Source organism: Episyrphus balteatus, chromosome 2 (genome assembly GCF_945859705.1).
Source record: "Episyrphus balteatus chromosome 2, idEpiBalt1.1, whole genome shotgun sequence".
Lineage (NCBI taxonomy): Eukaryota > Metazoa > Arthropoda > Insecta > Diptera > Syrphidae > Episyrphus > Episyrphus balteatus.
In genome coordinates this window covers 94,410,741-94,423,780 of record NC_079135.1, presented here as the reverse complement: position 1 = coordinate 94,423,780, position 13,040 = coordinate 94,410,741, and the positions used below count along the sequence as shown (strand labels likewise).

Sequence of the window (13,040 nt, the reverse complement as noted above, 5' to 3'; positions counted from 1 at the left end):
TTTTAAAAGATTTATCGATTTTTTAAGATTGTCTTCGTCTACGCTACGTACTTCAGTTTTGTGGAGAAGAAGGCAAGTGAAATCTTCATTTCAGCGCAGATAGCTTCATATAACGTCACTTCTAACTCCGATATTCCACTTCGAAAAATTTTGATCGAGATAATATTGGTTTTCTGAAAAAATGTGTGAAGTTTAAGAAAACCAAGTGAAAAAGAAAAACTCATAATATTTGCAAACAAATATAAAAAAATTGATTTATTTAAATTCAAAATCAATACACTAAAAAATCAACTTAAAAAAAAAATTCACTGGGCGTAAAGAAGACCACAGCTGCTTCCAATTAAAAAGCTATAGCTGTACCACGCATTCTATAATTCTTCATTGAAGTTTTAGCATTTTTCCCATACGGAGACTTGGACTTAACTTTCATAACGAAATCACCTTTAACATCATATGGCGTTGTATAACCCATTGGAACTCGAATACCATGACAACGATGTTTATTGTAGTTCTTCAATGAATTACATCCCACAGCCATAAAACTCCTCTCACCACCTGGCATCACAGTTTCAGCATAGTATCTAATAGCTTTCAACATAGCATCGACAATATTAGTTGAACCTGGTGGAATTGATCCTGGTCCACTGGGATAGAAATCCACATCACCATTGCTATCCGATCCGGCACCATAAGAAGTCGTATGAATGACATCAACAAAATCAGCAACTCCACGATTCAGCTTCGATTCCATGTGTTGTTCTCCGGTGAAGATCTGCGAAGGATCCAATCCAGTCACACGACGAAGTTGAATGTTTTTCTCTTGGGCAAAATATCTAGCAGCAGCTCCAGCAACATGAGCACCAACACTATGACCAATCAAGTGAATGTTGTAGTAGGGCACAATTTCGGTCATGTTGACAATAGCTTGGCCAACCATTTTTCCAGCTTCTTCAATGTCCAATGTGGCCCAGTTTAGGAAGTTTGTCAATGAATTTCCCAAATCAATAATCTACAAAAAAAAAAAAAAAGATAAAGACCTTTTAAGTCAAGGCTTAAAAAAAAAGAGACTGTTTTTGAACTTACAATAAGACTGCCAGTGGTTGGAGCATCCCATGAATCCGAATATTGGATTTGATTCTCGTTTCCTTGGTAACGAGCTCTGTAAGCTTCAACTATTTCGTAGATGGCATCAGTTGGATCTTCTGGGGTCGATGGGATACCAGTTACGAAAATTGTCACCTCTCCAGTGATTAATTGAGGATAGTTGCTCAAGAAATCTCCAATGTTTGTTTGGGGGATAGAAACGTTGCCATTGGGTGTGATCAGGTACATTTTAACTTGTTCCATATTTGGTGTGAATAGAGTTTCAGTATTTTGACGCATATAGCTTTGTTGAGCTGGAAAAAAGAGTCATCTTGTTTTTTATTTCGGTTTCTTAACAAGATTTGATGTTTTTTTTTAAACTTACCAACAGTTTTCAATAAAAATGATCCTTGTTCCACAGGCATGCTTTCCAAACTTTCAAACGATACACTTTCCACACTTGGAGAACTTTGGTCAGCTTCTTGAGTCCAAGTGGATTGGTTTTCGGAGTTTTCAGGTTGATTCATCTCAGGCATGGGTTGGTTGGATTCCATTGGAATATTATTGTCCAAAGCGAAACTTAAACTACCAATAGTGGCCAAAAGAAAGATTGGCAAAGCAATCTTAATTAGAAACATCGTAAAGTCCGGTAGCTTATCCAAGAAGGTGAAAAAGTGAACTGATAATCTTGAACTTCTGGATGATCAATTTATACTGAGGAAAATTTAATTCAAAGATAGAGTTTTTCCCTTAACAACAACGTCTCAATCCCTATACCTAAATTTGCAGTTTTTTGTAGAGAAAAAAAAATTAAAAAAAAGGAATTGAAAACAAAATGCATTAAAGCTTCTTCAGCTGAAAATTCATTCATCAAATCAAAACAAATGCATTTGTCTGCAGTGGATAATATTTCAAGTTCATTGTCGGCTGGCACGGCGCTGATAAGGTATTTTATTTTATGGGAAAATGATGACTCCAATTATTAGGTGGTGTTGGTGTCGAACAGCGGATACGCAATGTTAACATAATCCTGTGTAGTTTTTTTTTTGGCTTTTAATGTTCTGTATTTTTTTCAACCTCGTGCAATTTTAATACAGAAAGTTAACTCAAGTTTTCTTGGAAAGAAGGAATATGTTACGCGTTTTTTTAGCTGCTTTTTTTTGTTTGTTTTTTGTTTAACCTGCAGTTAGACGAAAATGAAACTTTTACACTAGTAAAGATGTAGGTAACTTTCGAAAACAAATCAGTTAATCCTAACTAGGTACATACTTTTACAGCTTAAAAATATGATTCAAGAGTCAGAAAAATTAATTTATGATTTTAAAGATTTAAGTCGATGCTCACACTTTTACCTTCTATAGCATTTACAAAATCCTTAATATACTGATAGTCTAAGAACCCACAGCAAATTTTGGGAGTAAAGGTATTACCAAAATGTGAGTATGCAGTTTTATGCATTCTAAAAACGAATTAAAAAGTCTGGCAGCTTTAAATCGAGGCCTTATATGGTTTTTAGGAGGTTAAATATAGCGAGTTTTCCAATTATTGTGAGTAGGCTAAATTAACACAAAAACACAATCTAAAAATAATCAAGTTGATCAACTCTAGAGTTGAAAACGTCAACTTTTAGTGAATAAAACGGAATTCGGAAGTTGAAGTTAAGAATCCTTATGTGAAGTTCAACTTCCAGTGAAATAAAATGCACGACTGGGTCGCACGAACTTGCTCTTAGAGTTAAAGTTGCTTAAACTTTTGAGACTTTTTATATAGAAATTTGGAAAAAAAAAATAAAATTCGTTTAAAAAAAAATAAAATAAAATCTGAAATTAAATTGCCCTCCAAAACAAGTATATGCAGTTTTGATTGGTATATTAACATGCATTTTTAGAAAAAAAATTTTCAAAATCGTTAGAGCCGTTTTTTAAAAAACTAATTTTTTATAAATAATTTTTTGGAAAAAAAGTTTTAAAATAAAATTGGTATGCCATTCTTTAGAAATCACTAATCAACATCTAAAAACAAAATTTCAAAAAAATTCAATGTCCCGTTTTCGAAAATTTGATTTTTCAAAAAAAAAATTTCAAAATTTTTTTAAAAATCCAAAAACTATTTTTTTCAAAATCTTATTTTTGATTTATATTTAAATTATATAAATGCTTCTTCACAAAAAGTTTCGTTGAAATCGAATAAGCCGTTTCGGAGATAATCGGATTTGAAAAAAACGGTTCTATGACAGGTACCGTTAATAATGATTCTCAAAAAAAATTTTTTTCATTGAAATATAGACCTTAGCTTAAAACTAACATTTGAATTTTTTAAACAAAATCGTTACAGCCGTTTTTGAGTAATTTCAATTTTACTAAAATCGGTATATGACAAGTACCGTTATTTTTGGTCCAAAAAAATTAATTCCAAAAACCCCTCTGGAGAGTCGCCAAATAACGCTACATACCAAGTTTGATATTAATCGGTCCATCCGTTTAGGCTGTAGCTCCTTATACAGACAGACAGACAGACTGACAGACAGACTGACAGACTGACAGACAGACAGACAGACAGACAGACGGACTTCCGGGACCCACTTTTTTGGCATTGTCTACCATCGTAATGTCATGGAAAAATGTTATCTCAACTTTTTTTTTTTGTACGAATGCATAACTTGATATATAGTACCTATATCGCAAGTAAAAAAATGGCCCTTAAATGTGTAAAGTTGTACAGTAATTTTTTTCTCCGGCAAAAATAACAAAAAATAACTAATTTCAGAAATGCACTGTTTTTGAAAAATCGACTTTTCAAAAACGGGACATTTAATTTTTTTTGATATTTTGGCTGTAAGTGTAGATTAATAAATTTTTTAGAAAATTTCATAACTATTTGTTTCAAAAAATTAGTTTAAAAAAACGACAATTTTGAAAATTTTTTCTAAAATTTCAACTACTCAAAACTATTAAATAAAAAATTAATTAAATTAATTAATTAATCAAATTAAATTCATTCAAAAAATTTAATTCGTTTTGAGAGAGAACTGAAATTTTCGGATACCGAGAAAAGTAGGTATTTGTATTATTTTTTTCGCATCATGAGAAGATCGGAAAAATGTGAGAAGTATCAATACTTTTTAATTCGGGAACGTTATTTTGAGAACCCTGTTCCATTTAAGCTGGAAATGGGAATGTGTAGTTGTTGTGCTAGATTTCTACTCACGAGTAAACTACTACCTTTTTTTTAAATTTGGTATAACATTCTTCTAAAACTGTGAGTAGACACATACACGGCTGTTCTGACTTCTATTCAAATTCTAATTTCTCCCGTTTTTGAATTTTATCTGCTCCGATTTCCGTATTCGAGAATATTTGGTGTTCGAAAAAAAAAGATCTACAATCCGACAAATTTTTGCCAATTTCAACCCGGGTAGCAATTTGCTTTTACTACCGGAAAACAATATTCTCCAACAAAAAAGTCGAATGGAAATCAGAACAACCGTTTTCAATCCGTACGGATTCATTTTGCGTTGCAAATAATGCAAATTGACAAACTTAAAATTTTAATGGACAACAATAATTTGCTTTTATCGTCGTTATGTGGTTTCTGATTATCTTAAGTTAATTTAATTTACGAATTTTGTTTGCCAATATAAAGTAGGAACATTCATGCATCTTAAGCATCACTTATTGTAATTGAGTCTTATAATCAATTTAGTACTCGAATGGTTTTCCAACTTTGGGGTAACATAAGTTGTAGTTGTTTCATTTACATAAGTCTTCGATATAAAATTGACGGTGAAATACGACCTCAATATAAGTATGACAAGATCAAAATCCATTTGATTACAATGCAACTGGATCAGACCAGAATTCAGAGTCATTTACTTTTTGGCAAAAAGTGCGATTAAAATGTTTTCAATACAACAGCTGTTTGCTAAAAAAATGTAAGAAGTCCCGAAAACACATGAATATAGGTTCTTAAAAAATTATATAAATTTATTTGTCTATATAACACGTTTGCTAATATTTGTATAACCAATGCCTACACACGTCATCAAAACTTGTTGAGCTCCCGCTGGTTTTTCATCTTCATCTTCTTCCTCAGGATTTTCCAACTTAAATGTGATTGCAAAGAAATCTCGCAGATGTTGTAAAAAGTGCACTGTATATTGTGAAAGTGGTCCTAAAAATATATAAAATCTTAATACTCATTCAATTATTATTAATAAACTAAATAATATACCAGTTAAAAATTTAGAAACATTCTTCTGTCCCAATGCCATAAAAAGTGCAGCCATCCATTGGAATGATGAATCCACACAACCGCCTCTATAAATCTCATCGAGAAGTTTATGTGCAGCTTCTTTACCCAAATCTTCTGGAACTGATGGTTCATTTCCCTGAAAATAGTAAAACCAGTGTTAATAAGGAAAATTGAGGGAAAAGTGGAGTAAGTAGGTAAGGATCAAAAAATGACAATATTAGGAAACCCGGCCGAACTGCTCCGATTTTGATGATCTTTTTTTTCATACGTCAGTAATTAAAAATACTTTAACCTCTAAAGGTTAAAAATTGCTGCTGTTGCCGTTGAATTTTTTTTAATTGATGCAAAAAAAAATATATTGGAGTGAGGACAATCTTTCATATTTAATGCTATAGATGCAATTTTCTCAAAAATTGACTTCGAACACAAAAAAAAATATTTTTATAAAACGGGAACTCCTACAATATTTAAATATACATTTTTTAAGCTAGAAGCTTATTCCCATTTGTTAAATTTGAATTAAGTATATTGAATGAAGAGTTTTTGAAAAACTGGTCCTTAAACTAAGAATTTTGAAAAAAAAAAGTTATTGAAAAAACATGTCGATTTTGAAAATTTTTTGTAATAAAATATTGAATTATTTTTAAAAATGTTTTGGCCATATTATTTATTATTTGAAATCATAAAAGGAAATTTTAATATGTATTACAGTTTCTTAAAAAAATTAATAAGTATTTCATTTTCGAAGAACTTTTTTTTTGGAAACAAATTTAACTTATTTTTTTTTTTTTTGGTTCAACATTTAAATATAAAGTTTTTTTTTTTATTCAACAGTCCTAATTGTTAAAAGAAAGTTGAAAGTCTTATTTTCAAAGTCTTAGTGAAAATCAATTATTTCAATGCAAAAATTCAGTTTTTATCAAAAAAAACCAATGAAATTGAAGTAATTTTGAATTATTATTTTTTTTTTTTTTCAAAACTATAAATTTATATTACATTTTCCTCTTTGAAATTCAACTGGTAATATTTATGGCCACAAAAATTTATAAAAGTAAATTTATATTTGATTACGAAAGAGTTTGAAAAAATACAATCCAAATTTTTGTAGTAACATTTTTTTTTTTCATAATTAAAAAACTCTTCATTAAATATAGTGGATTTGAATTTAACAGATAGGATTGAGCTTCTGGCTTTTTAAAAGAGTTTTTTAAATATTGAAGATGTTGCCGTTGTGTTCAAAAAAATTTGTTTTTGTTTGGGATTTTTGTTTTGCCGGAAAAAGAGTTAATGTTATTGTTGCAATTTTGTATTGCCTCCAATATTCTCCGAAATAAACCTCAATTGTTTTTTATTGCGATCAATATATTTCGGCAAGAAGTGCCATCTTCAGGATTTAAAAAAAATATCACAAATTTACTTTTTTACAATTTTTTTTTTGTGTTTGATGTCAGTTTGTGAGAAAATTGTATTTATCATTTAAACGACGGAAGATTGTTCCTTATGTGTTTTTTATTTCTAAAACTACTAAGAGAATCTTTCTTATCATTTAATTTATGAAATTTAAGCAAAAAATTGTTTTTTAATTTTACACAGGTAAATTTTCCCAAATTTATGGCCAAAAATTTTTTTGTTTTGTATTGAAAACGATTGTTAATAGTTAGGTAAATATTTCCTTTATAGGAAACAGAAACAGTCCTAAAATATTGCGGATTTTTCGGACTTAAGCGAAAAACAGAAGATTTCGGACCTGATCATAAAACAGTAGATTTGCGTTCTAATAGATTTCAGCGCAACCAGCTAAAATTATACTTTTCAACAAAATTAAACTTTATTTTTGTTACAGAAACGAAATAATACTTTTCTGGAGGATTTTGGCCTGGCCCTAAATCTGATGTCAAAAAATTATATTAATTTAGGTTTTTGAGATATTCCGGTTAGAAAATCGAAAATGCCACTTTGAACAGTTTTTGAGGTTATTTCTTAGTGTGTGGTTATTTGTTGTTGTTAAATAACACAGGTCTACAAGGCTTTTGGTGCCGAGACTATGATATACTTTTCTATGGGTTCTAACGGTAATATTTCCAAAACGGGAGCTGATAGGATATTTTTGACTTCAGATTCGAAATCAGCACATCAAAAACTTATAGAAAAGTATATCATAGTCTCGGCACCAAAAAAAAAATTAAATTTTGTAGACCAGTGTAATAAGCAAATCTCGAATTGCTTTAAAATTTTGGCATTTACAATGTATTTTTTTTTTTTTTCATTTCAAAACTATCGTTTTTATCCTTTTTGAATGTTTTAAGCCTAGTACGCAGCTGAAGCGAAACGAAAAATTTTAAAGTCTCCAAAGTCCACAGCGAACATGTTAACGAAAAATACTATCGGGTATTATAGATAAGTAAAAATAATTAAAAAAAAAAAAAAACAAATAAAAGAATTCAATCATCAGAAAATAAGTTTAAAAGCCAGAACAAAACACATTTATTTTCGTTCAAGATTTCGTTAACGAAATTTTGTATGGAAAAGGAGAAAAGGCATTTTGGACGTTCGGCGGCCATTAATGAAATTGGTATCAAATGAAAGAACGATAACTTAGGAAAAACCTTTGCTATGTAGATTTGGCTCTATGCATTAAGAATGTGAGATATTGCAATATTAGTATTGTTAATGCATCGTTCAGTGTGTGAAGGCCAAATTGAATTATATTTTTATTTTAAATATAAAATATGTTGCTCTATTATTTTTCCTGAGTCTTAAGACATTAATCTTGTATATATGACCAATAGAACTCATAATATAAGATTTTAATAAAACAACTTCGAGATTTAGTTCAAGAGTTTTCAAACGATTCAAACTAACAAAAAATTGAACAACAAAACTCTCAAAATTGACTCGAAGATAAAGGTCTTCAGGCTCAGGGAAAATGACAGAGCATCATATTTTGCACTTAAAACACATATTCAAGTTACAACATCGCGACAATCTGCATAAAATGTTAGATGCAATAATGCATTTTATTCGTTTCTGAATAACGCCAGAAGGATAAAACTTCTGCACAAAATATGTAGGACTTAGTTACATCATAAAATAACAAATTCATTTATGTCCGCGTAACGTCTACGTTCCATACAGATTTGCCCATTCTCCTTTGTTTTCGCTTCAGCTGCGTACTAGTAGTGGAGTAACTAAAGCTCAAAAATTGGCAATATTAGGGAACCCGGCCGAACAGCTTAGATTTTGATGATCTTTTTTTTCAAACGTCGGTAATTAAAAATACTTTAAAGTCTATAGATTAAAAATTGCCGGTATTGCCGGAAAAAAAAATATATGGGAGTGAGGGACAATCTTTCATAGTTCAAGCGATAGATGCAATTTTCTTATTAATTGACTTCAAACACAAAAACAAATATTTGAACACAACGGCAACACCTACAATATTCAAATATACATTTTTTAAAAGCTAGAAGCTTAGTCATATATGTAAAATTAAAATTAAGTTAATTAAATGAACGGCTTTTGAAAGAATGGTAATTGAGCTCAGATTTTTGAAAAAAAAAAATTATTGAAAAAATTTTAACATGTCGTTTTTAAACTTGGTCGTAATATAAAATGCATTTATTTTCAAATTTTTTTGGCCGCATTTATTTTGATTTCAAATTATAAAAGGAAATGTCAATATGTATTACGGTTTATGAAAAAAATTAAAAAGTATTTCATTTTCGAAGAACTTTTTTTAATAAAAGTTTTGAAAAAAAATGTAACTTTTTTTTTTTTTAAAGTTCAACATCTAAACATAAAATTATTTTTAATTCATTTAATAACCCTTACTGTTGAAAGTTAATAGCAAAAATTTAAAGTTCCTATTTACCACAGTCTTTGAGAAAATTAATTATTTCAATGCAAAAATTAAGTTTTAATAAAAAAAAAACATTGAAATTGAAGTAATTTTTCATTTTTTTTTTTCAAAAGTGTGATATATTTTACCTTTTTTGCTTCGAAATTCAACTAATAATATTTATGGCCAAACATTTTTTTTAAATAAATTCATATTTTATTAGAAAAAGTTTGGAAAAAAGTCATTTTAAATTTTTCTAATAATATTTTTTTTTTTAATTCTGAGTTTGAGGACCATTTTTTCAAAAAGTCTTTATTAAATTTAGTGGATTTAAATTTAAGAGATAAGAATGAGCTTCTGGCTTTTTAAAAATGTATTTTAAAATATTGTAGGTGTTGCCGTTGTTTTCTAAATATTTTTTTTGTGTTTGAGGTCAGAATGTTAGAAAATTGCATTTATCGCTTAAACGATGGAAGACTGTCCCTTACAGCCTTCTATATATTTTCCTTAAATTACCTAGAGAATCTTTTGCTATCATTTGTTTTATGAAATTTAAGCAAAAAAATGGTTTTGTTAAAAAAAATTTAATTTTAATTTAAAAAAAACAATACGGCAACACCGGCAATTTTTAATCTATAGACTTTAAAGTATTTTTAATTACCTACGTTTGAAAAAAAAAAAATCGTCAAAATCAGAGCTGTTTGGCCGGGTTCCCTAATAATTTGCTTTAGTTACTCTATTATAGGCTTTAGCAAAAATTTGTTCAATATTTAGCCAAAAAAAAACATTATTTACCTTAAAACTAACTGTTTTTAATCACAGTACACATAATAAGGTAATATATTCCGAACGTTGTCAAAATTTGTTTGTCAAAAATGGGCACCAATCTGTCAGGTCGGCCTTTAATTTTTATATTTCAATCGCAGTAAACAGGAAATTTGTTTTTGTTTTAATTTATAAAATGTCATTTAAAAATATTATAAATTGAAAAATAACAAACTTTCTTCGTGTTTCATAGCGGGAAATGGTAAATAATTGTTTAAAAATTAGTGGTGTGCGTGGTTTATCGGTTTTTGTGCGTTTTTCGTCGGTATTTTAAGCAATTAAGAATTAGGTAGCTGACATTGGTCGCCAAAGTGTCATGTTTTGACAATCTGGCGACCAATGTCAGTTCGGAATATATTACCTTTTTATGTGTACTGTGGTTTTTAATATTTTTAATTAAAATACACAAAAAAAATGGAGGCCATGTTTTTGTGAAAATTTACCTGTGTGACAAAATTTGAAAAAAAAATCATCAAAATCAAAGCTAATGATTTGCTTTAGTTACTCTACTAGAATTTGGAAAAAACTTACCTGCTCCTTAACATTTGACACACACTCCGCAGAGAATATAACGCCCTCAGTTGTCTCAGCTACCAAATTGATACCAAAACCAGGACTGTTTCCTGATAGTTTACCCTTATTCTGATCAGTGTAAATATAAACGTCCGTCAAGAAGTTCAACATGACTCCTTTAGCCGATTCGACTGTCCGATTTGCCATAGCTGGAGACACTTTACAAGCATAAACAGTTCCTCGAATGCGTTTAACCATTCCCTGTTTTACACATTGTATCGCACGGAAATTCTTCCTCACGGGACAACGGAAAATAACTTCCCCACCTCCCTCAGGCATGACTCCCCTTTTGGTAACTTTCAATTCCAAACCTTCATCGACAATTAAGAAACGTTTCAACAATGACAAAGCTGAAGTCTTAACATTATCGACTGAAGGTGATTCTTTGCTATTTGTTACTCCCCGTAAAGTAGCATGAAGTGGATTTTTACAAAATGGACCAAGTGCAATTAGCACATCCAAATAATAACCAATTCCTCGTTGGAGACAACAATCATGATGAATTGTTCCTCCGTGTAATAAACCTGGACTAAATACTACCGAGGTTCCGGAGGGATTCAATTCGATTTTTGTACCATTTGTTATTTTGTCCAGGAGACGAATTAAGCCAACTTCGAATTCACGTAATCCTGGGACATTGTCATTGCTACGAATGTCGATTATTTTTACAGGTTTTCCACTTAAAATGGAAAGTATTAAACGTTGTTTGAGGAAATTACTTCCACGAAAAACGAGGAGATTATTTTCTTGTGCAAAAATTGGCATTTTATTTTGGAGGAATTTGTTTAAATTTAACACTTTTTTACAGGTTTGGATTTTATTTTTGAGAAATGAGGAATGAAAACAAATCAACGTGCGTTTGTTGACAGTTTTTTTTTGACATTAGACGAGTTAGTTTTGAGGGGAAGATTCGCAGATGTCTGCACAAGAGGAGTGCTGCCAAAATGTTTCTTTTTGTATACCATTTAAAAATTGAAAGCGGATTGTCAAAATGAAAATGCGGGTAGAATTTTTACCTGCGATATAGGTATTTATCAAGTTACGCATTCGTACAAAAAAAAAGTTCAGATAACAATCAAACATGACATAACGATGAAAGAGTTCGTCTATCTGTCAGGATGTCTGTCGATCTGTATAAGGAGTTACAGCCTAAACGGATGGGCAGATCTATTCTTAATTTGGTATGTAGTAGTTTTTGGATCCTGTACAGAGGGGTTTTTGGAATTATTTTTTTTTTTTGACCAAAAATAACTGTACCTGTCATATACCAATTTTGGAAAAGTTTAATTTTTTCAAAAATGGCTCCTACGATTTTTATTAAAAAATCAAGTATTAGTTTTAAATAAGGTCTATCAAAAAAGTTTTTTTCAAAATTCCTTATTGACGGTACCTCCTATAGAGCCGTTTTTTTTTTAATTTAAAATTATCTAAATATAAATCAAAGACAAAAATTGGAAAAAAATAATTGTTGGATATAAAAAAAAATTTTTTTTTTTTTTAATGAAATTTTTTGTAATTTTGGTTTTACGTGTTGATTAAAAGTTTCTACAAAATGGCATACCGAATTTATTTCAAAAAATTTTTTTTTTCAAAAATTATTTATAAAAAAATATTTAAAAATAAAACCGGCTCTAATGATTTTGAAATTTTTTTTTAAATTCGTCTTTATAAAAGAAATCAAACTGCGTATTTTTTTGGAGCTCAATTTCGTTTAAAGAGTTGTTTTTGAAGCGATAACGTCTTATAAATCAATGAACCATAGAAGCATCCACGAAAAATTTACGCCATTTTCTCCCGTTCCACCTCAAATTTTTAGCAGTGCCGCAAAAATTTCAATACAAAATAAACTATTGAAGGGTACAAACATTTTCTATAGCTTATTTGAAAGATAATAACCTAAGGTTGAATACTAAAAATTGCAATTCTACAACACGTAGTTGTCGACAAAAGTCTTCGACTAAAGTCGGCGACAGAAGTCGGCGACTAAAGTCTTCGGCAAAAGTCGTCGACAAAAGTCGTCGACAAAAGTCGTTGACAAAAGTCTTCGACAAAAGTCGTTGACAAAAGTCTTCGACAAAAGTCGTCGACAAAAGTCTTCGACAAAAGTCGTCGACAAAAGTCTTCGACAAAAGTCGTCGACAAAAGTCTTCGACGAAAGTCGTCGACAAAAGTCGTCGACACAAGTCGTCGACAAAAATCGTCGACAAAAGTCGTCGACAAAAATCGTCGACAGAAGTCTTCGACAAAAGTCGTCGACAAAAGTAGTCGACAAAAGTCGTCGACAAAAGTCGTCGACAAAAGTCGTCGACAAAAGTCGTCGACAAAAGTCGTCGACAAAAGTCGTCGACAAAAGTCGTCGACAAAAGTCGTCGACAAAAGTCGTCGACAAAAGTCATCGACAAAAGTCGTCGACAAAAGTCGTCGATAAAAGTCGTCGACAAAAGTCTTCAACAAAAGTCGTCGACAAAAG

At 30.3% G+C, this 13,040-nt stretch overlaps 2 protein-coding genes across 2 annotated transcripts; both read right to left on the bottom strand.

Annotated features, from left to right (window-relative positions):
* Nucleotides 1-228: 228 nt before the first annotated feature.
* Nucleotides 229-1,776, bottom strand: LOC129911226 (vitellogenin-1-like). Its single transcript, XM_055988952.1, has 3 exons — nt 1,469-1,776; nt 1,084-1,397; nt 229-1,009 (listed from the first exon to the last, which is right to left on the bottom strand). The coding sequence occupies exons 1-3, from the start codon at nt 1,719-1,721 to the stop codon at nt 341-343; spliced, it is 1,236 nt and encodes a 411-aa protein (XP_055844927.1). The 5' UTR covers nt 1,722-1,776; the 3' UTR covers nt 229-340.
* Nucleotides 1,777-5,041: 3,265 nt separating this feature from the next.
* On the bottom strand, nt 5,042-11,440 carry LOC129911227 (probable RNA 3'-terminal phosphate cyclase-like protein). Its single transcript, XM_055988953.1, has 3 exons — nt 10,529-11,440; nt 5,314-5,470; nt 5,042-5,253 (listed from the first exon to the last, which is right to left on the bottom strand). Exons 1-3 carry the CDS (start codon nt 11,333-11,335, stop codon nt 5,075-5,077), a joined length of 1,143 nt encoding a protein of 380 aa, XP_055844928.1. The 5' UTR covers nt 11,336-11,440; the 3' UTR covers nt 5,042-5,074.
* Nucleotides 11,441-13,040: the final 1,600 nt, after the last annotated feature.